Raw genomic sequence first — 27,738 nt, forward strand, 5'->3', positions numbered from 1 at the left:
TTTGTTCTTAATCAATTTACTGAGCTTTCTTAATAAAGATCTTATTGGGACGTTCTTTTTTTAGGCTGCAATGTTCACATATAAAATAATGATTTTCACAGCTTTGAACAATAGTTCTTTGTTCTCGTTGTTTCTGTAAATATTCTAGTTTCATTTATTGGTTGTAAAAGGAAATTATGTGCTAGTTGTGCCATTCATCAAACATCCCAATTACTACGTGAGTTCTCCCTAAAACGATCTGTCGTATCACACAATGTTTCTTTTTATGAGTGCACCATCTACTATATGATTTGACAAAATAATAGAGTGTCTCGTTCGTCCTCTCCGATCTATCGCAATTGTTCTATTATCTAATGCTTCTCGGAGATTACATTGAAATATTTTAAGCCTTCAGATGGAGAAATTATGGTTTTCAACATCGCGTATCAGTTGCGTGTAAAGGCAGAACTATAATTTTTAGCGTTGTATTTTCAGCGGTTCTTTTATTTTATTCAGAGTCTATTGATTTTTTTCCGTCTCTATTGATAACTGTCCGTTCGTACACGCATTGAAGTGAATACCTTCTGTCCGAAACCCGGGGTCTTCTTTGCCGATAATTGATATAGGACATGTTTACAGCATAACTCGATCGATCTGCTTGAGAGACCAGTTTGTAGTAGAGGTCAGGGTGTTCGTAAGATCCATCTTGATACTGCTGCGTGCCACTTCTGTCAGTCTCGTCTCAGTTTTATAGAGAATGTGTGTATCAATGTCAGTTTTGGTTCATTTTTTGTACGGCATCTACAACGCGGTCAGCAATTCTTACTGTTTCTCTTCGACGAAGTTAGGTTCAGTTATGCCCTTCGCCCCTCCTGGTGCAAATAGGCCATCGACGACTCCGCCTCCACGTCCTCATGGTCCTGGAGCTTACCGTCACCAGCTTCGACCCCATCCAAATCCGGTGAAGCTTGGTGTCGGCGGCGAGTGCGGTTCCCGTCTCAGTGTTTGCTGCCTTCTCTCGCTTTCTCTTTTCCCCTGGAGGTTCACTCGACCGATGTCTTGTGACGTTGGATGTTGGTTTCCTTAGGTTGTGTCCTAGCCAACCCCATCTTCGTCCGCAGGAGTTCGTCCTACTATGGCTGTTTGTTTCGTTCTCTGCCACAGGCTCGGATATTGCCATATCCTCTTCTGGCCAGTGAATCTGAGGATTCTGCGCAGCACTGGTGACAACGTCTTGGTATCTTCTTCGTTTGCCCTTGGTCGTCCTCCATGTTTCTGCTCCGTATATAGGTAGGACTGACTTGCGTTGGAGTTGGAATGAAGACGATCTTTCGTTCTGTGTAGGCCTTATTGCTCGGAGCTTCCGGACCTTTCCAAGTCTTTGATGATAAGCGCCTTCTTGCCCTGTAAATTAATTCTTGTCTTTACATCCGCGTCTGTCCCTCCCTGTTTGTCCACCACTCGACTCCCGAGGGGAGGTAAAGGTGTCGACTTCTTCTTAGCGGCTCCCATCCAACCTGAATTGGCTCTTCGCAGTCAGTGTATGACTTCAGGATCTTGGTTCTTGCCCTTAATGGATGTGTAGCCCCACTTGTGCCGAGGCTGACTGGATTCTCTGATGTCTTTTTCTTGCATCTGTCGGTGGCTGTGGGACAGGAGATGCCAGATCGTCTGCAAAGTCAAGGTCGTCTAGTTGGTTCCACAGAGTCCACTGGATTCCATTTCGCCTTTCATTGGTGGCTTTGCTTCATCACCCAGTCCGATTGCGATCAGGAACAGCAACGGTGAAAGCAGCAGCCTTGCCTGACCCCTGTCCTCGGACCCTCGAAGCTTCTTGTTAGCTTGTCTTTCATGCACTTACTCGGCACGTCATTTCCCTCGTATGAGTTGCGGAGCAGGGTTGACGATTCTTCCTCGGGATGCCCATAGTGTCTCAGCAGTTTCCCGACAGCGTCTCTCGGTCCACACCTGTCGAATGCCTTCTCGTAAGTCACGAAATTGACGTAGAGAGGCGAGTTTCACTCTACGTAGACTGTTCTAGCGATGATCCGCAGTGTTGCTATCTGGTCTGTGCACGATCGGTCTTGTCTGAACCTGCCTGCTGCTCTCGAAATATCTGGTCCCTGGGCCCTTCGTCTCCCAGTATGGACTCTGTTGAAGACCTTGCCAGGCACGGAACAAAAGAGTGATGCCTTCTGTATTCTGCATCGGCTGAGGTCCCCCTTCTCTTGGGGATCTTTATGAGATGTCCTTCTTTCCAGTCTGCCGGGACCTGTTCCTCTCTTCCAAACCCTCTCAAACAGTCTGTGCAACATGTTGACGGATAGGTCAGGATCGGCTTAGGTGCCTCTGCTGGTATCTCGTCTGGTCCTGGGCTTTACTATTTCTTCAGTTGTGTTATGGCTCTTCTGATCTCGGGTTTTGGTTGGTTTGTTGCAGTTTGATCGGTAGGTCTCTCGTTGCTTCTTCGATGTCTGGTGGATTTACTGGTGGTGGTCGGTGAGCAATTCCTCAAAGTGTTCGGCCCATCTGTCAGCTGCTGGTCTGTTCCCGATCAGTGTGTGCCGTCTCTGCCCTTGACTGGTCGCTCTGAATGTCTAATCTTTCCTGTCAGCTTTTTGGTCGTAATCGTAAGTCTCTTCATGTTCCTACTTGCTGCCTCTTCTGCTTCTGTTGCTAGCTCCTCTATGTGGTTCCTCTTGTCTTGTTTGATGCTCCGCTGTCACTTCGGCATTCGCTGTGCTATACTCTTTCTGCGCTATTGCCTTCTCCGATCTAGTTCTACTGTTGTTGATTTCAGTTTTCTTTCTCTTTCTTTCGAGGATCTTCTTCTGTGTTTCTGTGTGATCCATTCTTTCTGTTTGGTTTCTTCTTCCAAGGACTTCCTCGCATGCTGTATTGAAAGACTCTCTGATGTTTGTTCCACTGGGTCTCGATATTTGGGGGTGTCTCTTCGTCAAGTAGTTCTTGGAGTGCTTGAAATCTGTTGTGGACTGCTGTCTTGTATTCTTCTTTCATCTTGGGTCTTTCAGGTAGTTCACGTTGTATCTTGCTTTTCTTCTTTCGTGGTCTGTCCAGTTCTTCTTCAGCTTTAGTTTAAGCTTTGCTGTCACAAGGTGGTGGTCGGACGCCACATCTGCTCCTCTCTTGACCCTGATCCATCAACGATCTTCTGAACTTTTTTGCGATGCATATGTGGTCTATTTGGTTCTCTGTCACATGGTCTGGTGAAACCCATGTTGCTTCGGTGGATCTTCTTGTGTGGGAACACACGCTTCCACCAATCACGTAGTTGTTCATGGCACAGGATGTCAGCAAACAGCTCCCCGTTGTCGTTCATGTCTCCTAGACCGTGCTTCCCCCATCACTTCTTCATATCCTGTATTGTCTGCTCCAATCTAGCATTGAAGTCTCCATGAGGATATTGATGTCTCTGTCACTCAGTCTGTTCAGGATGCTCTGCAATTCGTCGTAGAAGTGCTCTTGGCGTCTTCACTGCTGTCGTTGGTTGGGGCATAGCACAGGATCACATTCATCTTTAGTCTCTTCTTCTTTGTAGAGAAGGACGCTGTGATGAATCGGGGACCTCTTGCCTCCCAGCCAATAAGCGCCTTCTGTGCTTTCCTTCTCCAGCATGAACGCTACGCCCTCTGTGTGTGTGCGCCGTCTTCCTCATGCCCCGAGAAGAGGATCAGCTCGCCTGTTGCCAATCGCTGTTGTCCTGACTGCGTCCACCTAGTTTCACAAAGTCCGAGGAGTGACAGTTTGTAGTTCTCGCATTTCTGCTGCTATCTGGGCTGCCTTTCCTGCCTCGAACATAGTTCGCACGTTCCACGTGCCATGGAAAGTGTTTTCCTGGTCGATTAGAAGAGTGGTCGGTGTTGTAGCTTCCGAAGATCGGCTTTCACCGCAACACGTCATACTCCCTCTAGGTGAAGGTCCTTCCTCTTCCAGGACTGTTGGCCATTGTTTTGCTGTTGTCGATGTTTTTGTAGCAAGGGTTTGTTTTACGGGGTGGGGGTGCTAGCCCCACGCCCAACCCTCCTCCTTTTTCAGCCGGGCTTGGGACCGTCCTTGGCGGAGTTTCTCTTCGACGAAGGCAACTAGATATTTGTCACCTTAGCTTCCCTGTCTGTCTCTCTCCTATTATTATCTCCACATTTTGTAAGTGAAAGTGCGGGTAGTTTTTTACACCTTTCAAGGTAGAACAAGATGTCCTGTCGCCCAGGTTCATTAAGGAGTTGTGTTTGCTGTCGTTGGAATCTTGAAGATTGTAGCGTGACAAGCGACTTTTGCTTGTGAAAGGAAAGACTGAATGTTGTAAAGACTTTCAAAGACCTGTGGACAGTTCACACAGTTGTTCCCCGTGCGCAACACTCATGGCGTTCAGTTCCAAACACCAACTGTTCTTTGACTCGCGTTGTTCGCGACCAGCCAGCCAGTCAGCCAGTCAGCCATTGTGGACATGGCCACTGAGCGGTGGTCGTCGTGCGTGGCTGAGCCTGTCCGTGCCATCAGCGGCTGAGGATTATTAAACACGGCTTTCTACATCATCATCATCAGCAGGACAGAGCCATCCGTTAGCTCCATACGAGTGGCAGTCAACAAAGCGGACCTTCATTTCTGAAATGGACCGGCGTCAGCAGAGCGGTCGCCATGTCCGAACTGTCAACTGTTTGCGGAGAAACGAGCGAAAATGTGTTTATTTTACCTCGGGCGAAGGCTGGCTTCAGTGCATTTTGACGATTGGCAAGACAACATTGACTCTGACTGTTTTAGTTTCTCGATGACAAGAACTACTATCCAATGACAACATTCCTGCGTAAAATAGAAAAACTGTTCATTTAGCATGAGTGGAAATTCCTCTAACATTCATTGCTTTTAGTGATATTTCCTAATTAAACGTCTGTCTGCGGTCTGTAATGAATGGACGTGCACATTCATGTACACAAAACATACATTTCTTAAGTTCATGCACCATGTAGGGTTGTGTACAAACGCAGAAGTGAAAACATCTGAGTTAAACACTGGTAAATTTCATCCTTTGAAGGCATCACATAGCAAAGCTGCATCCACTCGATGTTAAGTGGCGGATGTACTTCGTAAGACAAAACGATTTAGCAACACTGCACCAACGAGCTGGGTAGTGGCACCAAAGGGTGGGCTTTATTACAAAGAATAGTGATAACAGTCGTTGATATTAAAGTCACAAATACACCAGTCTCGAGATTTACACTGGGTGGTGGGTAAACAGTGGTTTCCGCAGATTGAAAGACATTCACTCCGACCGACATCTATTTCAAACGAGGCTTTGATGAACTAAAAAGTTTTGGTTAAAACCGGGGCGTCGAGGGCCCCACACATGTCCTATGGTTCGGGCCCCGAAACAAACAAACCCGCAGGGGCTAAGAACGGGCCTGTTCTGGTGTTTTGGTATTTTACAGAAAAGCCACACTGTTTGATTCTCTTGTATTCGATTCTGTCTATTCTGATTTCTTACATATCACTTATCTTTTTGTTACTATTTTGTTAACTTGTTTATCGCAATGAGTCCCCATTTGGCTGAAATATCGCGATTATGAATTCCCATTTATTATTATATATCCCCATCTCTTCCTGATTTGTAAACTAAGTCAATCTAAGGTTATTTTACAAAAGGCTGAGTTTAGCTTTGATAGGTATGAAAGAAAATCTAGATTATGTTTTGTATTCAGATTATGCGTTATTATCAACTGATTGTTTTTCTGTCGTAAAATCTGGACTGCAACATCCCATTAGGTTTATAAGTAATCCAAATACAAAAGAAATAAAACACAGTTACGGTGATATTTTTAAAGTGTTTTAACATTAACCACAGCAGGACATTCTATGAAGACCACGCTTTTTCACAGCTAATTGCCACACTTCGGAGACTGGCAAAAAGTCCACTTTACGAAGGCCATTGTTTTTATTCTTTGATGGATATGACATTTGTATGGAACATAAAACTAGGGGGACTCCATTACATTTTCTCATGTGATAGACACCACACGTGCAGTTTTTGTCGCCGCATTAGAAACCTCGCCACACACATCTGTGAAACAATTTTACAATTATTTATATGGCAAGCCGTTCATGGATATGCAGGTAGATGTCTCTGTTCGTATTGTTACTCATGCGTGCAAGGTCGTTTGTGCTTTTTGAAGTTGAGGATCTTCTTGAAGGCTTTGCGGAAGTCTTCGTTAAAGAGGGTGTACAGCACGGGGTTGAGAGAGGAGTTTGCGTAGCCGAGCCAGATGATGAAGGCCGTGGTGTGGTCGTCCAGATGCTGGCAGTGCTGGCACAGGCTGCGCAGCATGTACATGAGTGTGAAGGGCATCCAGCAGATAAAGAAGCATGCCATGATCAGCAGCATCCTCTTGGTGGCGCGCTGCTCCCGCATCTGGAACCTTCTGCGCATGCTGGTGGTCAGGTGATTGTTGCGTTCCATCTGCCACGGGAGGGACAGACGGTGGATGCTGGCGAGGCTGAGCTTGCTGTGGCGGGCCTCCAGGTTGGCTTCCGACATGCTGCTCAGCATGCTGGCACTTTTGCTGCGTGGTGTGTTCGGGTATCGGAAGTTTTTCCTCGGACTATCCATGGGTGAGTTTTTGCAGTTTCCATTCTGCTGCATGCAGGACGAAACCGATTTGCTTTTCTTCATGGAAAACTGTTTAGGAATATCGCATGCGCTGACGGTCAGATAATTTTTGTCACCAGCACAGATGTTGTTTGGAGACCTTAACGCCTCCAGCTCAACTTTCAGGCTGTTGCTGCGGCGCTCACGTATAAGGCTAACACTGAGCTCATCACCACGCTCATCACCACGCTCATCACCATGCTCATCGCTGTCCTTCCTTGAAGTGTCTTCGAGACTGAACGTTGCCGTGACACCTCTCAACTTGTCGTCCTCCTCTGGCGTGACCACTGTGGATGCCGTGGTAATATCACGAAACACACAGCTCGTCTCCCGGATCTCGGACACGGCGATTCGTGGACAGCGCCTGGCCAGTCTGGCCGGTGACATGCCGCTTACACTGCTCCTTCGTTTCATCGTCTTGGACTGCTTGTGGAGAACGACGAAGATCTTGACGTAGAGGAAGGTCATGAGGCATGAAGGGAGAATGAAAGAGCCGAGAGCGGAGTAGATGACATAGCTCTTAGTGCTGAAGAGGATGCAGTCGTGCCGGTTGATAGCGGGCGTGTAGGTGTAGAACCCAGAGATCATGTCTTGCCAGCCGATCAAAGGCGCCACAGAGATGATGATGGAAAATATCCACACAAAGCCAATGTAGGCGAGGGCTTTGGCCGTGGAGCGCTTGTCGTGGTACCAAACCGGGAAGACGGTGGCCGTGTAGCGGTCGAAGGCGATGGTGCAGAGGCCCCAGATGGAGGCCGTGCAGTACAGGACGTCTATGCACAGCCAAATGGTGCACATGGTGCGGCCGAACACCCAGTAGCCCAGAAGGTCGTGACCTGTTGAGATGGGCAGTACAGTCAGGGCCAGCAGCAGGTCGGACACGGCCAGGTTCCCGATCAGGCAGTTGGACATGGTGCGCAGGCTGCGGTACCTGCACACAAGGCACCACACGAATTATATAATTATTTTTATTCCTCCATGTTACTCCATGTTATATACAGCCTAGTTCTGTTTTTTAAAGGTCCACCAGAATAATTTTTTCACTCTTTCTTTCTCGAAATACACACATGCACAGAAAGAGGTTAAGAAAAGGTGGCATCAGGAATATGTTGGGATATGCATATTCATTAACTGGTTAAGACTTCAGTTAAGACAAACAAGACCATTAACAATAAATAGAAGTGGTAACAAAATGAAGGTAGCAGTAAAAGATGATGTTACCTGTCCAGGGAGTAATGATAGTAGAAGTATAGAGTGATATAAACTGTAGGTAGCAATATAGAGCGAGCTGATTTGAAGGTAGCAGTATAGAGCGAGATAAACTGTAGGTAGCAATATAGAGCAAGCGGGTTTGAAGGTAGCAGTATAGAGTATATGCGAGATGTTACCTGCACAGAGCAAAGAGCACCAGTGTGTTGCCCAGGACAGTGAGAAGTGTAATGATGGCCAGCGCCATGGTAACCACCAGAAAGAGCAGAAAAGAACTGAACTTAGTGGAGCACACGGGGTGCACCATCTTCCATTCCACGCTGGTGTTGGAGTCGCACACCCGCATCAGCACCAGCGCGTCACCAAAGCCCCCAAGCTCGTCACCAATGACGTCACCGACCGTCACCTCGCCAGCCGTCCTGTTGCCGAGGGCCGAGGCGTTGCGAAGCAGAGCGTCCAAGACGAAGGGCAGCTTGGTGACCTTTGACATGGCCTCCTCATGACGGGGGTTCTTGACCGCCTGCAGCGGCGCCACGGCCGTGACGAAAGGAACGCCGAGCGACTGGTTGGTAAAGGTAACGGCCATGTCAGTGCCCGGACTCCTGCGGCGGCTTGGCGGTCTCCAGGCCCAGAGAACTAGTGCGCGTGCTCTTGCTGCTTGCAGGCCGACGTGGTGGGACCGAGTCACGTGGGGGCACGTGCTGGCCTTTAACCCTGAAACACACACAAATGGCTGTCTTGATGAAAGCGAATCGGTGGCCTGGAAGACCAGTCATAACGATCACCTTTTCCTGCTGTGTATCTCGTCTTACGGAAGCGACTAGGAAGGGCGTGTTCAGATTTCGTTTCTTCTTGGTGACTCTCCCAGACATTCAAGACCTAGCTGCTGATGTTGACATGATTTCTTATCACGAAAGTCACAGGAAATTCTTCTTTCGTCGGCGCATGGACGTGTGTAGGTGGATTGCTGTCTGTCTGCAAAACCAACGCTTAGCCTCTTGCGAAGTGATGTCTCGGCGAGCCTAAACAAAGAATATGAATAAACCGGAAGCTTTGTCGTCTCTTGCCTCGTTTTAGTAGTTAATCTAAAATGGGAATAAACCGGGAAGCTTTGTAGTCTCATGCTTCGTTTTAGCAGTTAACTGGAAAAAATGGTCTGCCAGCAGTCCAGTAATACAAGTTCGTGGTCGGCGGAAAAACTGGGGTCGATAACAAATCATTTTCATGCACCGCAACCTTTGGACTCTACAGCTGTTGTGTTTTATCACATTGAAAGCTTCAAAAAAGCAGTCATGCATGAACCGTTCTTTCCCATTGCTACCATATTTGAAACACGTTTTCAATCCGAAATGGGAAAAAAAGAGTGGATGGGGCGTAAATTTATACGAAGGCAAAGATTTTTTATACTCGCCATATTTCTTAATTAGTAAAGATAAAAGATCTTTGTGCTAATAGGTCATAAATGTTTTTGTTTGGATACATTTTTTTCATCCTTTGTTTGAATAACTTTTGTCTTCCCTTGATATATCAGACCTGATGACGAATCCTATTTTGTACAGGTTGTTGCTTATGCCTAGTAGTCTTGTGGAATGAATAGTTTTTTTTTCCCCATACATCTCAGCTTCTCTGTGTGAAGAGGACGGAGATAAAAGTGACAGAATGGATTATTTTTACTAGATGTCAAACGTAGGCAAAATCCTCGAGCGAAACAAGAGCATGTCACTGACAGTTTAAAAGCTTAGGAAGAGGTTGAAGCCACAGAGCAATCTGTAAGATGACAATATTTGACCGGATCAGGGAGCTGCAGAGCTTCATATGGAAGATTAAGATATTTACCTTGCTGCTGCCCAAACCGTCGTTGCTGTTTATTTTTTTTCATGGTTTTACTTAGAATGTGAGAATTAACAGTGTTAACATAACAGAAACCTATCAGATCGGACAAAATAAGCAGAATTTGCTTTAATCCTATGCATGTATTATTTTTTGTTTTCTTCCGGAACGGATGTAAGTCGTGATGTGACAGTCACAGAAGAAAAGTCCATGTTAAGACTACTGTCTTCATAACCTCATGTGTATGGCCTGTAGCACATTGTCTCATGTGTATGGCTGTAACACATTGTCTGTTGTGTATGGTCTGTAACACATAACCTCCTGTCATGGTCTGTAACACATTGTCTCATGTGCATCGTCTGTAACACAAAACCTCATGTCATGGTCTGTAACACATTGTCTTATGTCATGGTCTGTAACACATAACCTCATGTCATGGTCTGTAACATATTTTCTCATGTGTATGGCCTGTAACACATTGTCTGTTGTGTATGGTCTGTAACACATAACCTCCTGTCATGGTCTGTAACATATTGTCTCATGTGCATGGTCTGTAACACATAACCTCATGTCATGGTCTGTAACACATTGTCTCATGTCATGGTCTGTAACACATTGTCTCATGTGTATGGCTGTAACACATTGTCTCATGTGTATGGTCTGTAACACATTGTCTCATGTGTATGGTCTGTAACACATTGTCTCATGTGTATGGTCTGTAACACATTGTCTCATGTGCATGGTCTGTAACACATAACCTCCTGTCATGGTCTGTAACACACACTAACATCCATATTTTGCTTCTGGCGGTCAGCCAAGTCGTTTTCTTTTTATGGACACCGAGATTTCCTTGGGTATACAGAGGTCGAATGGGCCGGCCCATCCGGTTTCTATTGTTAGATGTATTTAAATTAGGCTCCAAATGCGGCAAGCTGCAGGAGCATGTTGATGGAGCCGGGTGGCTTGCTTGCCGCGGGAATGTTGGTTAACAGGAATTCTATGGGCCGGAGTCGTGGCTGAAAGACATGGCGGCTGCACATTCATCACCCAGAAGGCCGCTGTGGCTGTGAGGGCCTCGAGAGACTAAGTACAATATTGTGCTTTCTCTCGCCCCCTTTATAGGGCCGGAACCGGCGTGTTCGTAGGGCCGTTTGTGGCTTATGGCCGTGTGGGCTGCGAATCAATTCAGTCGTAACGCAAATTGCGAGTTTTAGCACAGACTGTAACGATCTCTGTATTTTCTACCAGTCGTCGGTTGGCGAGGCTAGATAACACCAGAACCCGTGTGTTGTACCACGACTTTTTATATTTACATTTTAGTACACGTTCACCTTGAAATGTAGGCGGGGAACCCAGACTTCAAAAATGAGATTGTATGTATAATGTAGGATGTATGTACGTTGTATATATACAGTTACATATAAACACGTGTAACTGAAGAATGTGTACAACTGTTTAAAATCGTTCTTCAAAAACTTTTAATTTGACGGACGGCTGTAAAGACAAGGAGGATTATTTATGATGGGATGTTTAATGACGATGCCGATGTTTTAAGGGGGCGTGAGAATCGATGCACATCAACAGTTAGCCCTGTTGCCTTCATTACTTTTTCACGCTTATCACTTTTCCTATCAACAGACGCCGTTAATGGAGATCCACATTTCATTTCCTTCTTTTGTATAATTGAACATCAGTGACACAACTCATTTTTGTCTGTCACCAAAAACTGCGAACATTTAGACGCAACGCGTGAAGTATCTACTACACAGAAACATTAGTTAATTACCAGATAAACATTCTGTGTGAGAGAAATAGTAAAATATTCCAGTGTGTTGAAGATGAGGGCTAGGTTGGGGTGGGGGATCGAAATAACACGACTCTGCATCCTTTGATGACAATTTAGTGTCCCGTTGCCAACATTATGCGAGAGCATTCTTTAGAACTGTAAGTTCAAAGGGAAGTAAAATTAAGGAAACTCAATTCCAAAAAGTTCCTGTATTTATTGGTCTGTTTTTTGGACGAGACCATCAGCTCCATTCAAGGGAAAATATTTTCGGATCGCTGCACTGATTGCTTAAAATAAACATGATAATAAAATAGCACACAGCCCTTCCCCCCCCCCCAACACACACACACAAACAGACAGACGCACTTGCACACACGCACGTATCAGCAGAACTACTTGTGTACGTCCTACAGCTGCGCGTAAACAACTCAGGATTTCAGGATGCTGCAATACACCGAGGGTCCAGAGGTTTGCGTGCGAGGCGAGTGTACGACTCAGCCTCGTGGTCGTACGAGAGCCGGCTATCCGACCCTGCATCCGAATTTTCACACGCTATCATGATGATATTCCAATCGGTGCTTTCTGCCTACGAGACCAGACCCATAAGCTTTATTTACCGCAGATAAGCCGCCATGGCCGGCCTCCAGGGCTACGGTGTCATCGTCTGATATGACTGTGCCTTCTGCAAACCTTCTTGGTATCTGCCATTTTTTTAGATTAAATGCTTTCCTGTGTAACTCGAGCCAGAACTTGATACATTGTTCTTTGCGTGTGCACTTTATTTACATCAGTAGCCAGCAAAGTATGGGAGAGTAATATTCACGTGAAGATATATGCATCCTCTCTCCTGTCCCCTGTCCGCCCTTTTGGACCCACTTATCTACCCTCTGTTACCATGTCATTTTTCTCCCCGTGTCTGTCCGCCAGCACCAGGCTGTCCATCTCTCCTGTCTATCCACATATCCATTCAGTAGGAGTAATTGCAAGGCAAAGCGGGACAACCCCGCGTTACTTCGGAGTTTTGTCGCGTGCTTCACGTATCTGGTCAGACAATAGCTTCCTGGCCGCCTGGTCCAATGTGAAGATCTTTGTGCTCACGACGAATCGGAACTTGTTGGCGCGCCCCGATCTCCACAGTGCGGGTCTTGATGTCGGGCGTCTCCCCCGCTCTCGAGGTTGTGTCTCCATTGTCATCACCGCCATCATTTCCCCCACATATCCACGGACATGTGCTCTCTCTCTCTCGCCACATGTGCTCTCTCTCTGTCTCTCCACATGTGCTCTCTCTCTCTCTCCTCCTCCAACTACATTAGTGAGTGTACTGAGTGATCCGAGTTCACACGTGAGTTGCTGTTCACACCCCGCTGCTTGTGTGCGGTCGTCCGTCAAGCATAACGCACTCGTCACGCTGAAGTTGCTTAGTGTCAGCAAATAAACAAAGGAAACCACCCACAAAATAAAAATGAAAAATACGACATTGATATTGATTGGAGACATTGCGCATCCAAAGAACTGTTTGCTGTTCTTCTCTTCCTAATGTTTCTTGTTTACAAAGCTTTTCATGACGAGGGCTTTAATTATAGATTTGAAATTATTACAATATGTATTTCCGTCTCTTGAAAACTCGTTTTTGATTAATTTTCTTTATTTACACCCGATGTATGCAACCTTCGGAATTTAAGTACCTGCGCTCAAAGACTGAATGCGTTATATCAGATTTATTTACTTCATCTTTTTTTGAGTCTTTAATGTTTTGTTGTATAGATAGCCCTTTTTCACTTTGGTAATATTGTGTTATTACTGTGATACAACATAAGGAAACAGAGAAATTGTTTTGTACGTGCTGCTGTTTAAAATATGTTAATGTGTTTTTTTGTTGATATGTGTAAAGGTCCAGACAACGATTAATGTAGTGAGCTGCCTTTATCTATTAATAGAATGCGTTCGTTGTATGCGTTGGTGGAATTTTAGAAAGAATATTTCACATTTTCTTGTTCCTTTGATGTGTCACACTTTGATGGACAGAAATTATGTGGGAGTTTAAGGGCATGAAGGTCGGCCCTTTCATTTCGCCTTCCACATACTGTTTGTAGACGTCTGAGTACTGAGCATTAAAATAAATTGTGAGCTTTTTTTTCCCCTAAATTTCTAGACATCAACAGCAGCAGATATAGATAAAACGTTTAAAGCATGGTATATAAATAATGGACCATAGCCTCAAAGTGTTTTTTTTTAACTTCCAGACAAATGTCGGCTAGACTTCTTACACTTTTCGGGATAATAAAAGATCTGATAAACCGGTCAATCCCTTCTACATTCAAGCTGAGAAGAAACGACGCTGAAGCTATTTACTTCAAAAAGGGTTGAAAAGAAACGGCCCAGTTATTAAGGATGCTCTGAAGTCTCTGGAATCTGACATGAAAGAAAGCAGAGCGATCATTTATTGACCTCGGAATTGCGAAACATTGTCTGGCTGTCGATTCTAAACTCCCGAGGAACACTCCTCACACCAGCTATTAAGATAAAACGGGTTCGCGGACAATGTTTTTGTTTCTCTGTTGAGTTATGAGCTTCTCTGAGTACGAGATAGGGAGTAGCAGTTGTTTGCCCGTGCTTGCATTAAAGGTGGGAGTGAAATAATAGCAGCAGTGCGCGCGTGCGCGTGCAAAACTTACCTGAGTGTGAGTGATAGAAGAGCAGCTGGCGACATCGTACCTCGGAGGTGCCGCGGATTACGTGGTATCCAAGGACTTGGAGTGCCTCGACTGACCACCCAAACAGTCGGCGACCCATCGTGGGCTGCAGGCAGAACTGATGCCGCAGGTGGAACGCCAGACACTGACGTCACAGTGTGTTATCAGTCGTCGCCGGAGACGTCAGGTGCCGGACTGAGAAGGTTGACAAGAAGTGGACGGGGGAGGGCAGTCACTGCGAGGTCGATTTTATCAGCAAAACGTTTCGCGCTATTTCCACCCAGTCGCAATCAGATTGGAGAACACTGCTGTCTGCGTCATCCACACCATCGTTATCAGGAGATTTAGTGGCTTGCTATGTTCTTCATTTCTTTTCGAAGCCAGGGCTTTCACATTTTAAAGAACTTGCACCGCACTTGTTTTTAAACGCAAATTTTTAAAAAGAAATCTTCATTATGTCCTGACAAGAGATACTTTGTCTTGCTCTTGTCCTTTTTTTGTGCTTCCGTTCGCTCTTAGGCCGCGAGCTGAAAACGCCGGGTTCCGCACTAAGCCTGGAGAGGGACACCCTTTCCGTTTTTGGCAAATTCAACAGCGACTCAGCAGACAGCAGAAGACGAGGTGGTCATCTTTCTTCCAATCGTTTCGGCAAATAAAGTGAAACTGTCGCTACGCTTTATGTGACGAGGCGTGAGGAGAGGAGAAAAAAGAAAAAAACGCTGCCGAAGTGAGTCGGCCACGTGCGGTGGCACTGCGGTGATGTCGAAAGACCCGTGCAGCCACATCCACACCCAGCGGACTCGCCCACCCACCGCCAGAAGTCGCGCGCGGTGTCCGCTTCGCCGCACAGCAGAAGCCGTCAACGGACAAGCTTGCAGTCGCCCCGACGCCACGCCAGCGCCCCAGCAACACGTAGACTGGGGGTTGGCCATGCACCTGCCTGCAGCTTGGGAGGATAAGGGCCAACCCACTTGGAAGTGGAGGCATTAGAGGCACTGTCTCCGGTAGTTCATGACTAGGAGGTACCACACATGAAATCAAAGTTTCAGGAAGGTGATAATATTGCCCAACAAGCAACTACATTTCTCAAAGAGGTATACCTGTAGAAATTTTTTAAAAAATTGAAAGCGTAAGTTTACCTGAGTATTGAAGCTGCTTTTGTCTCCTGGATACTATGAGCCGGAAGCATAATTGAGCTGGCAATCAGCTGAGTTGCTACTATTTTTTAAATGAGCGATGTGTTAGTATTCAGCTAGTGTGATTGTGCACCCGACTGTAGAAGACGACAATAGTTTTTCTTTCTTTCTTTCAGGCAGTAGAATTTACAATAACAGAAGAAGGGATTTATATACTTGATATACATTTATAAGCGTAACACTTCTTTAATCCATCGGAGGTCTTAGTGAAGTAAATCACAATGTGAAATTCAAGGATGAAAAAAAGAGTCATTGGTGTTGTCCTCACTAGACAATAACAATGACGATAGCTTTAGCCTATGATCGATGTTGGCAGAGATCGTGTGTGTAAGGGAGGGGGGTGTTAGGGGCAGATGCAAGTTCAATTTATAGTTACACTGAGTAGAAGATCTCTATGTCCTATTTTCATTAAAATTACAAGATAATTACAATAATAGCATCGAATGAAACAGTTAGTCCCCTACTTACGAGCGTACGAGTTACGAACATTCGAACAAAGTTGTCCTCAAGCTGAAAAGTAGTTCGTAAGTATTGTCTTCAAGTTTAAAGTTAGTTATAAACTGTTATAAACTTTATTTCGTGTACTTGAAGGTCGTTCAAGCACATTAAAACAACCTAAAACTATTGTTTATATCGGTAGCCCGAAACTAGAGCTGGGTGTACATGTACCGTACCTAATCTTAATACACGTCCTTCTCAGTATTCAGTATTCTCTTAGGAATACCTACATACCAACAACCTCCTAGAACGGAACCTGTTTGTAAGTTGGGAACATACATCATTATCATTATTACTAGAGAGAGAGTGGGAGAGGATATAGATATTCGCTGCCGTCGTTCCCTATATAGACTTTAACCCAGATTAGGTGTCGTGTACCCAAAGTTCGCGTATCAATATTGTTTCCACGCTGTCATATAAACTTTACCCCCAGATTAGGTGGCTCCTACCCCAAGTCTACGTAGCTGCTACTGTCGCCGAGCATCTCAGCATGTACGATGTGTACGTGAAAAGGAAGACTTTCCTTGCCAAATGGGAGACTGACCATACGTTAATAATTCGATTTCCCGTTACAGTTGACTGGAGTGTCTGAACAGCTTTTTTTTAAGATCTCAGCCGGCATTTCATTGGCCGAACTTCTGTTGAGGGGATTCATGTTTGAGCCAAGTCTGTGCGGAAATGTAAAGGGCAGATGGAAAGAGCGAGGCAATGTCCGTCATCAGTACAGCATCGCATCTTGTAGCTGCCAGTCTTCATTGTGGTCCTCGTGTGCAGTTCCTGGACCCTCGCTCGTAGTGGCTGTGCTTTCCCAGCCCTCACTTGCTTGTATTCTGTGAAAAGATGTGTTACTGTAATACTGCTTCTCTCTATTGCATTTTTTAGAAGTATAACTGACGGATATCAAATAAGAAATAAGATACTAATAAGATACTACTTACGCATATGCTCCCATAAAATCAACAAACATGTACTTTTCCAGTAATGTTAACCAATCCTTCCCACCCCACACACATACACACTTTCTGTTTATCTGTACTTGAATTCGGCCACCATATTAATTTTCATTCCTTGAATATGCAATTGTTTTTTACGTGCATTTATTTGATTATTGTCAGCATGCATTTTAGCACCATTAGTGGTGTTTACTCATGAGATAAGCATTCGTTCTCCCGTATATATTCATATTCTGTGAGCAAACACTTGGTCAGATGTATTCATTCATATGGCCGTCAGAAGCAGATGTACCTTAAGTGATGCTTGCTGACGTCAGCGGCGAATTGCCACTACAGCCACAATACAAGTCCATTTTCTTGTCTGACCTTATGGAAATTGTTCCTCTAGCAACGTGGCTTTTTTTTTTTTTTTGACAGAGCCTGGGAGAGATGGAAATTGTATTTCTAGAAAATGCCCCTACCCCCGATGTACATGCGTTGATGTGCTTCGTGCTTGATATAAGTTTGTGCTTACGTGCCTGTCCGCAAGCATGTGTGTGCGTGCATGCGTGTTAATTATCGGCAGATGGAAACAGGCGGCACGTGCTCATGGAGTGATTGCGGTGCACATGCCTCACGGCGCCACAGACCTATCAGCAACCGTTAATAGCAACATTTTAGCCAGTTGAGCTCTATATTGCCACTCCAGTGTGGCCGATGGGGTGTCATTTTTTTTTTTTTTTTTTTTTTTTTTAATCTTTCAAAGGAAAAAGCGTATTTTTATCTCTCGTCATCCTTCCTTCTCCATTCTGTTTTTTTTTTTCTTTCTAATTTTCTCGGGAGTTTTGTAACCCGGATGAACGGCGTATCAGGTAAGATATTGGAGACAACCTAGCTAGTGTCCAAGTCGATGGCTGTGCTGTAATTAGGATTGACGTGAGGTACAGCCATCTGCTAACTGCTTCCATCGGTCACTCAGACTCATTTACAAGATGGAGTTCCCTCCTAAAGGAGTTCTCTGCTCGATCGTCTTCTTTCTTGAAAACTTCGTTTCGGTTTTGATTAACAAACTGAATTTGTTGACTGGTTTATGTAACGCTTAAACATTGTGTCTGATTGGCAGTTTTATGCGCGAACCAGTCCGAAATGATGGAATAATTTCTAAAACACTACACATTCCACCAATCAGTAGGTAAATTGTTTGATGCAGAACTACTGAAGGAGAATTTCAGCCAGCGCGGCGGCCGCGTCCAATTCGCCAGACACCATCTTTTTGCAAATGTCGGAGTATGAAAGTTAAAACACTCTCTTCAGACTTGGTGTTGAAATGATGTGGCATTTTGATTTCGGTCATTTTTCGGTTTCAAGTATTTGAGAAGCCGCAAAGTATTGCGTTCATCGTCCCCAGTGTTTGCTGCCTTATGTACAAGGCACGTGCAGCTTGTCGGGGGAGGGTTCGGTGGGGTGGGGTGGGGTGGGGAGTATAGTGCACAAAGGACAGCACCTTGTAGAAGGCGAGGTCAAGATTTTCGCAGGACGACTAAAGTCGACAATCTGCCGCACCTTCTCAACCACTGAGTTGAGTTTATTCCAACATTAACCACACGACTTGACATAAACATACACAGCATATTCCCAAAATGGATAATTATAAAAGTAGTATGTATTAACATACGTTTCGTTGTCTACAGAAGTTATTTTATTGCTTTGTCAAGACATGGTTTCTGCTTTTTCAAACTTTCTGTAGCATTTAGAGATTCTCTTGTTCAGAGATTAGTCTGGCTGGCATTATTAATTAGTATGGGTTAAATGTAAACAGACCGAACCGTCAATTGAGTTATCAATTGTTTAAGTGTGTAGATACTTTTTAGGGACACCCTGTATATAATTGATATGTGCGTGCACGTGCGAATATGTGTCTGTGTCTGTGTTAAATGATTTAATTTAAGCCATGGGTCCATTAGTGAAGGGTGTGAATGTACGTATTCACTTTTCCTTGCATGCATTATAAACGTGTATAAATATATACACATCTAGATGTAAATGTCTGTATGTATACACATTTACATCCACATATTATATTTTATTTTCCGTTTGTGTACACAAATACCCAGTATTCGGTTGATTAATTGATGGTAATGTATATCAGGAAATATGTGTAGATAAAAGGAGACCAAACATCGTCTCTGCCATGTCCCCTCGATTTCAAGTCGTCCTTGACCGGACATGGCCTGACTGTTTGAAGTGCCGACTTGCACTTTCACCCTCTGATTTCATTAGTCTTGCCATAGCTTCATAAACTGTTTAGAAGAAAACGTTATCCTGATTACCCGCGGCTATATTGTGCTGCTCCCCGTGAGCCTGAAAGTGCACGGTATTCCAGTGCCTCCGCAGTCTTATGAAGAGATCAAGAAAACATAAATTATCTCCTTTGGGGGACAGATGGAACGCGCTGGCATTTGCTCCCTCGCCAGATGGTGCCAGCTTCTACCTACACAACTCTGTACATAGCCAGATGCTCAGTGTCTGCAGCTGATGTATCAAATTGTTTTGCAGTTCTTGTTGTGGATTTCTTCATGCGAGGCCGATCCGCCATCACTAGAATTCCCGGCTGAAGGTCGAGGAGAGAAATCGAATGTTAGTTCGCAACGACTTCAGGCGGAGACGTGCAAACAGTCCAGATGCCGGCATCGGTGATTGAATTACAGAGCTTCTGCATCGCACTCATCCTAATTTACAAGCGCCTTTCGTCCTCGCGATGTTTTATCTAAACTCCCTTAGTTTTTGTTCCCAATGTTACGCTTGAACGATGCTCAAAGCCGTTGATTTTACAGATGTCTGTCACGTGAGATAAGTCGCAGAAAAAGATTTTTTTTTTATTCGAGAAACGTATCCCTGTCTTTGTTTCTCTCGCCTTTTTATATACATGTGCCCGCACATGCATACTAACATATCATCGTGGAGGATGTTACAAACGTTGGCAATTCTAAATTCCAACTAAAATGGTGCAGCAACACTAAATTTAATACTAAAATGATGCGACAAGATTGTCGGTGATCTCCTTTTCGCCTACGACCGTTGTGACCCATCTGATGCTGTATCTTACAAGATCACGGTAAAGCTTGATCATGAAAGACCGGCCTTAAATCCCAGCAAATCCGTTGCCTGAGCCATCCAGTCATCCCTTTCTTCTGTCCCGGACAACCTGTCCATTAACAATTCACAGTAGCAGCAAATGTCTGTTCGTGTGTTAGTATTCTGGGCAACATAACCTGAAGAGCCGTTTGGGTAAACGACAGGCATGTCAAACAGCTGGAGACAGTGCTAGACATGTGATGACTTGAGTCCGGCCCACCTTGCTGTGCTCTGTTCATACAATGTGGCCAAGGTCTGTTAGGAATTACAAATGGCAGATTTTGACATTTATCAAAATATCAGCTGTAACACGTTTTTATCATCAGATTTCTAGTTCTTAGACGAAGTGTTTGACAGACAATACCATGTCTTTGACTTCCATAGAAATACTTTCATGGTCCTTATTCAGGATGTTATCTTTGCTTGTCATGCGATGACCTGTGTCACAAGTGTTAAATGTCTGATTTCATGCAGGTTTGTTTGTTTGTATTTTGTTTTTGTTTTTTGTTGTTTGTTTTTTTGTTTTGTTTTGTTTTTGTTTTTTGGGGTTTTTTGGTTGTTTGTTTGTTTTTTTTTCCTCTTAAGTATACTGCCTGTTTCTTTGCAATAAAGGCCCACACTGCAAGAAGAAAAATCGAAGTCGCTTCTCCACTAGTGTTTTTCATCACGATTCACATCAGGCATGCACAACCAGAGTCTCTTGGCATAAGTGGTTAATGCTGAGCCTGATTCCTTTTACGTCAACTGCTGCGGTTCATGGGGCAGCGAAGACGTCTCGACCGCCGAGAGGAGACAGTTGGCCAAGCGGCTTTGAAATCTTGGCCAGACCACATCCAGTTTGATCATCGGCCAGGAAGGTCCCCGGAAATCGCCAGCCGGCAAGAGCAGATGAGAAAGCAAGTGATGATTAAAACAAAAAATATCCACCTAATCTTTTGCGCTCTAATCGTATGCACAGTCGTGTCCGAGCACATAAGGCCTGTCAAGATGGGATTTCATTCCCAAGCAGGGCGTCCCCGCCATTAGGAAGACACTCCTCCCACATAGTTCTGGCTATGAAATGGAGGCAGAGACATGCCAGTAATGCTTTTTTAAAAAAATAGCCACCTATCACCCAGACAGTAATTTCTTACTGAAAAGGTGAACCTTCTGATTGCGTATTCGGCTTAGGAAAGCAAGAGTTACATCGGGGCGATGCTGAATTCTGGTGTGTGTATGTTGCACTGAGTTCTACAGCGTGGTAGAGGCAACAGACCAAAGGTCGAATAAGTGCTAAGAATCAGAAGAAATCTTATTAAAGTTCAAAGAGCGAACGAGAGTGGCAACATAGCTTGAGTATTTTCACGTCGGATAGGAAAAATGTCTTTGTCAGGTGGTAGAACCAGATCACTTCGTGAAAAGAAGACAGATAATGGATTCTTTAGAGGACATCAGATCAGCACTGATATACATAATTTACATAATATATACCCTTAGGAATTTCCTGTCGCTTGAGGAGACTTACATGAAGACGCGTGCGGATGACCTTCTCATCGGAAGCCATTTTTGTAGAAGGACGGGTAGGAGGGTAGTCAGGTGCGGGTTGGGATGCAGCTCGTGTAGCCGTGTTCATGTTACAGATTACCTGAGATCAAGAGTACGGATAAACATATCGTGCAAGCAGAGGTTTGTAGTATGGGAGTCGATTTATTTTCTTCTCCCTTCTGTTTGAACTTTTTTAAGGGTGCCGTGCTTTTCCTGTACGAAGTAGTGTTTGGAAGTAAGCGGAATGAAACTTCAAAAACCAGTGTTGGTCATGAAAGTATTGGAGACAATCATCAAACCACTTATAAACGCCACTAACAAATGCCTTTACCGCTTGCAATTTGCAAACCAGTCCAAACAAAGTTTTCATGATACTGAACTATTTATCCTCCATACTTTCTTCAAACACCTCGATAATCCACATGCCCATGCATTATCTCTACTTTTAAATACCTGGGCAGTCTTCAGTACTTCAATAGAAGACTTTGCTGACATACCACCATTCAACCTGTCTCTGGGACAGCCTAGAATTCTCGTCAGGCTCTGTATAACAGGCAGACATTTCTGAAAGTGAAATCCTTCGCGATGACAAGCATGTCCTGTCGGGAGAATTTTTTCAACTACCATCGGGCTGGTGACTCTGAGTATCAACAGACTGGAGCAGTATTTTGTTGTTCCGGCAGTGCGACTTCTCAGTATTACTGTGTGCAAATGATTGGAGCTGTCTGAACCATGAATGTATAAGTCTGTTTTTGGTAGATATCAATAAGTTGTGGTAACATGTGGTATTTTTGTGTTCTCTTATCGAGCTGCCTCGAGTTGCTCTGTTATCTGAAAACGCTACGAAGTGCTACAATACAAAAGCATCTCTGTGTCGACCATCTGTGCGCGCGCGTGTGTGTAATATAAGTGTGTGCATTGAGCAGAGTGCATGAAGAAAGAGAGACAGTGTCGGGGACAGACCGTTTTTACTTTCAAAGACCTGGGCAGCTCCATAATCCACACGGCCATCCCTGCAACTTGTTGGGCTGGTCTTTGTGCTTTGAATATGCGGCTGGCAGCGCCAGCATGGGCGGACCATCGGGCAATTTTGTTTGATGTCGTTCGAACTTGAATACGTGTGTGCGCGCTTTAAGCCCTCGCTAGACGGGGTAACATGCATTTCTTTGAAGACGTGGGAGCCGGGTGGGGCTGCTCAATGGTGGCGCCTTGTCCAGGCGAGCGCCGTGCGAGAGGGCCGATTGACACACGTCAGGGTGAGCAGTTAAGAACCCGTAGATTTGGGGGAAAGGACATGGAGGGCTCGCCAGAGTTGGGAGGCATCAATAGTGCATGGAGCAGACTGCCTCCGAGTGGTGTTGCGCACTCGTATTGACACGGGGATCCATAGAAACTCAGGCGGAGGACAAGCGTCACAGAGAACCCTTTTCTTGTGGACACTCCACCGGGAAAGGAGCAGTGTAGTGATGTAACGGAGAAGAGAAGGTGGAGTGGGGGCAGTATTTGTGTGGCTGAGAGGGAACAAAATGTGGAAGATACGACAGATGGTCATTATGATGCACCACTGCATTGTAATCATCTTTATCATTTACTTTTTCTGTTGTCCACCATACTTCCACAAATACTATAGAAATATATGATACATTAGGCAAAGCTTTATAAGAAGCTCACAAGACGACTTCTGGTGTCGTTTTATGCCCCAGAACAAACCGTGTGTTTTTGTAGAGTTCTCTCACTTCCCCCTAGATTTTGTACTCTGCAGGACAGTATTGCACAATAATTTTCTCTCATTAACAGAAGAGATTTTAAAGAAAAAAAATGAGCAAAATTTAATTGTTGTTTTCGTGAGAAACAATTTATTTCAATCCTTCACAATCTTCATGCTAATGTATAACGTCAGTTATAAAGTTTCTGTCTTGAGTGTATTGCGACTGCTAAGAACAAGGACTCCAGCATAGTATGCGTGCATGCGTGCGTGTGTATGTGTGTGTGGTGGGGTGGGAAGAGAGAGAGAGTGCGTGTGGGAGCTGAGTGAGTTTGCAAATGAAGGCTAGTCCTTACTCTTTGATGTCCTTTGTGGAGAATAACCGTTATCCATCCGCGACTGTAAATCTGGGTGTAATTACAGACTCGTTGCAAGAGACAGTTGATCAGACACCCCATCTCGTTCCGCATAATCTGAAGTCGTTGGTTTCTAGAGCTGATCAGTGTAAGTGCCAACAACTCTGTCTCGGACACGCAGGGCCTGACTCACGGGAAGGTACATGTAAGGTCCTGCACGATGAGACCGGCGCTGGACAAACACTTTCACCTCCATGACCTTTTAGACCATGAACTTACTCGTCTGCTGGACTGTCGACTCAGGTCCAGTGACCCACCAAATCACCCATCGCTCGCACGAGGGGCCAACTACATTTGTTTTTGTTTGCGCATTCGCCGTGGCTGATCTGCCTAAACGTGGATCGAATACGAGCTGTAAACATTCACATTTTCTTTCTAAAATTTCTTTGAAAAGAAATTCTGCGTAATAAAGTCAGATTCGATGCACATTTGGCATGTTCCTTTTCGCTCGTGCACTCACCGCGAACGGACGTCTCGTACCAAGCACGTGAATTACTTGGGATCTGAGAATAGAGAGAAGGAGGAGGAGAGAACTTTATCCAGCCATCAATGTTCGTGCTTGAGAGCATCTTGAGTGAAGCTACAAGCAAGGCGATCTCACCATCAAGCAACATTCGCATGCAGGCAGTGTTCGCGTGGGGCTGCCCGTGCAGTTAACAATGTTTTTTCTTTTCTTTTCATTCAATAAAATCAACGACATGCGCAGTCCAGATCAACATGTTCAACTTGGCAGAAGTCGTCGAGCGGGTAGTGGTGGTTGTGGTAGGGTCGACGGAATCAGCGCTGGCATTGCACCGGAGGTAGGCCGAGCCACGGGGGTCAGTGGTGGGGCTGCAGTAGCTGCCGGCTGTGATTTCCGGGTGGCCGTGGAGAGGGAGCGGGTTCTGGCAGTAATGCAGTCGCCGCAGCAGTTAGAAACTGATTGTGGTATCGTCTCCGCCGACAGGCAAAACAATCTTGACGATCGTTATCGCCTGCAATATGGCGGCACCTCCACGCACACTGGAGTGGCTTGTTAGCTTCTGCCTGGTGCTATTCCGTGTCAGTGCTTGTACTCAAATAGTTACCAAGTAGTATGAACCTCCGTGGTGGTCCTGTGCTTGCCTGCGTGTGCTCTGTATCACAAAAGACGAAGATCAGATGGTACAATGCTATGTCAGAGTGGAAAAAGCAAAAATTAAAAGTTTTTTTTCTTGACTGCAAATGTTTGCGGTGTATTTGTAGTCAGAGAGCAAACAGTCCTCGAGGTGAAAGTTAACATCAAATCGACCAAAATATTTTGGGATTTTTCCATTTTCAGATAGAAAAATTCCCGCAAATTCATGATCTGTGACAACTAACTTTGCGGCAAAAGTCTAAATTTTCTAGCTCGGGAAGATGAGGTGTAAAGTTTCAGAGGGTCCAAGAACATTCCTTATGGTCCCAAACAAATGTTTTGTTACCTTATCTGGAACTCTTTGAGAAATGTATCTAGGCATCGAAAAGTCAGTTCTCAACAAGAACTAATTAATAACTAATTAAATAAATATTAAATGAAGTTTCTCTGTTTTTAACTGTTCTTGCAATATTGCAAGTGAAAGAAAAGCCAACACTTTTACTCCTTAACTTTTGGACTCGTTTTTTTTCAAAAACAGAGTTACTTTATATTGCACACTACACAACCAGTTTTAGCATGTTGTTTCATTCTCAAGTGCAGCGAGATAGTTTTCTGTGACTGCTTGCTTACCATAGTTTAGTCACCACTCCCTTTCTCACTTTACACTATGCATAAAAACACCGAGTAAAATCAGTGGGGACGTAAAAACAGTCTTTATACCTTACTGCAAAATGCAATCATACACCATTCAACTGACACATCTTTGCATGGAGACCACTAATATGTTTTATTGCAGTCCAGAGTTATGTTCTACAGCTCGATCGCAGGATCAGTCACATCCGACCCTTCCTGTTATATTCTGCAACCAAAAAGCTGATGGCTGCTTTCGTGATGTCCCGATGGAATCGCTACTCGTCGATCTCCCTGAACGCCTACTCAACAAACTTCAAAGAGCTCAGAATAATGCCGCTCGTATTGTATTCTGTATGTGAAAAGCAGGCCATGTTACATCTCCGGGAGCTTCACTGGCTGCCAGTCCCAGCTCCATTGATTACAAGATGGCTACACTGTGCTACCCTTGTCCCAGCATACCTGTCACAGCTACTGACTCCTTACCGCCTGAGCTGGTATCTTTGGACTGATTGTACTTCCTTCTTTGTACCACATATCACAGAGGAGAAATTCGGTAAACGTTCCTTCTCGAGCCCCACTGTTCGAAACTCTGCCCCCGTCTCTTCTAACTGCATCAACTACGTTCGAAACCTTCAAATCCGGCCTCAGATCCCAATCTCCTTAAGAAATAAGCGTACAATTCTGTTCATTCCTCAATTATTCACTTTTATTCAATCACTTTGTTCACCTTTGCCATGTTAGACTAAAAGAACAAACCTACATACACATACGTTACAGGTTCGAACTAGCAATCACTTCTGTTACATCCGAGAAAGAAACAATTTGCTGATAATAAGGTATGTGTTGGTGGAAAGAGAGGTTATCTTCTTTCTACTGAAGACAGGGTCTGTAGATAGTAAAAACGGTCAGTTCAGAGCTGCCAATTTTCCCAACTTTTGCACTTTCGTATTTTGCCGCTTGTGAGAGGAACGGGCGAGCATAGACAATCAAATGAGAAGGCAAACTTTAAGACGATAGCTGTCCCCAAGCCTCCATCTCTTTCACCCGTTGGCAGTCGGTTAATAAGCCCAATCAAAATTCTGCAGGATAAGTACCCCCAGTTAGCGGCTTTGCCGTTTTTCTGCATGTAATTTGCCTAGATTCTATCAGTAGTTCGTAGGGGTGATGCTACTTTTCACATCGGGCAAACCACGACTATACGTTATTGTGCACTACTACTTCTGGAATCGTTCTGACAAGAATCTAGTTTAATCGTGACAGTTAAAATGTTCTTTTATTTATTTATTTTTTTTTTTAAAGAAAAGCTTTTTAAGTCTGACATCATACTCTTAGTTGATCACATTTCCTGCGGCATTCAGGCTAATCAAACCTGGTTGTTTAGCTTCATCTGTTAAACAAAAAATTACTCTTTCCTGGTTTTTATAAAACAGAAAGCGTACCCGGCAGCCACTGTTGTCTCCTTTGTGTCACTGACCTATTCTACACATGCCCAAACAACCGGATTGCGGTCGCCAGCTTGAAATCGATCTCTGTCTGCCTTGTCCTTCTGTCCAAAATAAAACATTAAACCTACAACAAAACCCTAACCTGACCCCCACCGCTATCTTATGTTTGTCGGGCTGACAAGTTAACACCAAGTTCGTGTTAAAACACATCCCAGTGCGCGCGTACACAGCTATCAAGAATTTTTTTAAAATAATAATTAAAAAGTGATGCGTGTATATAGCGGAGGAAAAAATTCATTAGATATCAGACCTGCATTTTTTTGTTCTAAAAACCTCTTACTTTCCCTGCTACACTACAGCATCTTCACCAACAGCAGACACCAGGACTGCCTTGTCACAGGAAGCCATGAAAGGACACTAAATGATGGCTTTTGCATGTTTGGTAGAAGTGAATAGTGATTTCACTGTCAGACTTTGGAGCCAGCGTTTTATTTGAGTCGTGATTATTCCAGGCAGTAATTGAGGTGCAGCAGTCAGTGTAGCGAAATAGTGAGAATGTCTCACCAGACTCTTCTCTGGCAAGGGAAGTCACTGCGAACTATTTGTTATGTATCATTACAGAGTTACTTCCATTCCGCTGCTTGGACGCCATCGCTAGTCACGTGCTATGTCGTCTGCATGAACAACTTTTAGTCGTGAACATGCACCTTACTTTAAGCTATGCAGTGTTTTTTAAAATTTAGTATTGTTAGTTTTTAAACAGCTTTGATTGTAGGAAAATGATTGTAAGCAGATAATCTTGAATCCTATTCTGATTTTTTAGGCTAGTCACTCCTTGCAACATTATTTAGGAAGGTGCTGATTTTTCTTCATTTTCCTTAATTTATCCCAATGTCGTTCACACAGACAGTTCTTGCCCCAAATATTTTTTCCAATAGCCTTCTGCTCACCCTTTATATTATTAATTGCCTTAACCCTTTAGGCACAACAGGCCTTGATTGAG

General features: G+C 44.5%; 2 protein-coding genes across 2 annotated transcripts in view; one reads left to right on the plus strand and one right to left on the minus strand.

The window, feature by feature from the left end:
* The window catches only part of LOC112563724 (phosphatidylinositide phosphatase SAC2-like), a 131,449-nt gene that overhangs the window by 62,796 nt on the left and 40,915 nt on the right, over positions 1–27,738 (plus strand). The window lies entirely within an intron of this gene.
* LOC112563717 (octopamine receptor 2-like) lies at positions 5,119–14,219 on the minus strand. Its single transcript, XM_025237984.1, has 3 exons — positions 14,138–14,219; positions 8,026–8,560; positions 5,119–7,568 (listed from the first exon to the last, which is right to left on the minus strand). The coding sequence occupies exons 2-3, from the start codon at positions 8,430–8,432 to the stop codon at positions 6,128–6,130; spliced, it is 1,848 nt and encodes a 615-aa protein (XP_025093769.1). The 5' UTR covers positions 8,433–8,560; positions 14,138–14,219; the 3' UTR covers positions 5,119–6,127.

Source organism: Pomacea canaliculata, linkage group LG5 (assembly GCF_003073045.1).
Source record: "Pomacea canaliculata isolate SZHN2017 linkage group LG5, ASM307304v1, whole genome shotgun sequence".
Lineage (NCBI taxonomy): Eukaryota > Metazoa > Mollusca > Gastropoda > Architaenioglossa > Ampullariidae > Pomacea > Pomacea canaliculata.

Bases quoted from the DNA above. Each gene is read 5' to 3' on its own strand.
- LOC112563717 (XM_025237984.1), bottom strand. From the start codon at position 8,432: ATGGCCGTTACCTTTACCAACCAGTCGCTCGGCGTTCCTTTCGTCACG. The intron at 7,569-8,025 runs GTAACATCTCGC...CCTTGTGTGCAG, and splicing joins GTGCTCTTTGCTCTGTGCAG to GTACCGCAGCCTGCGCACCA.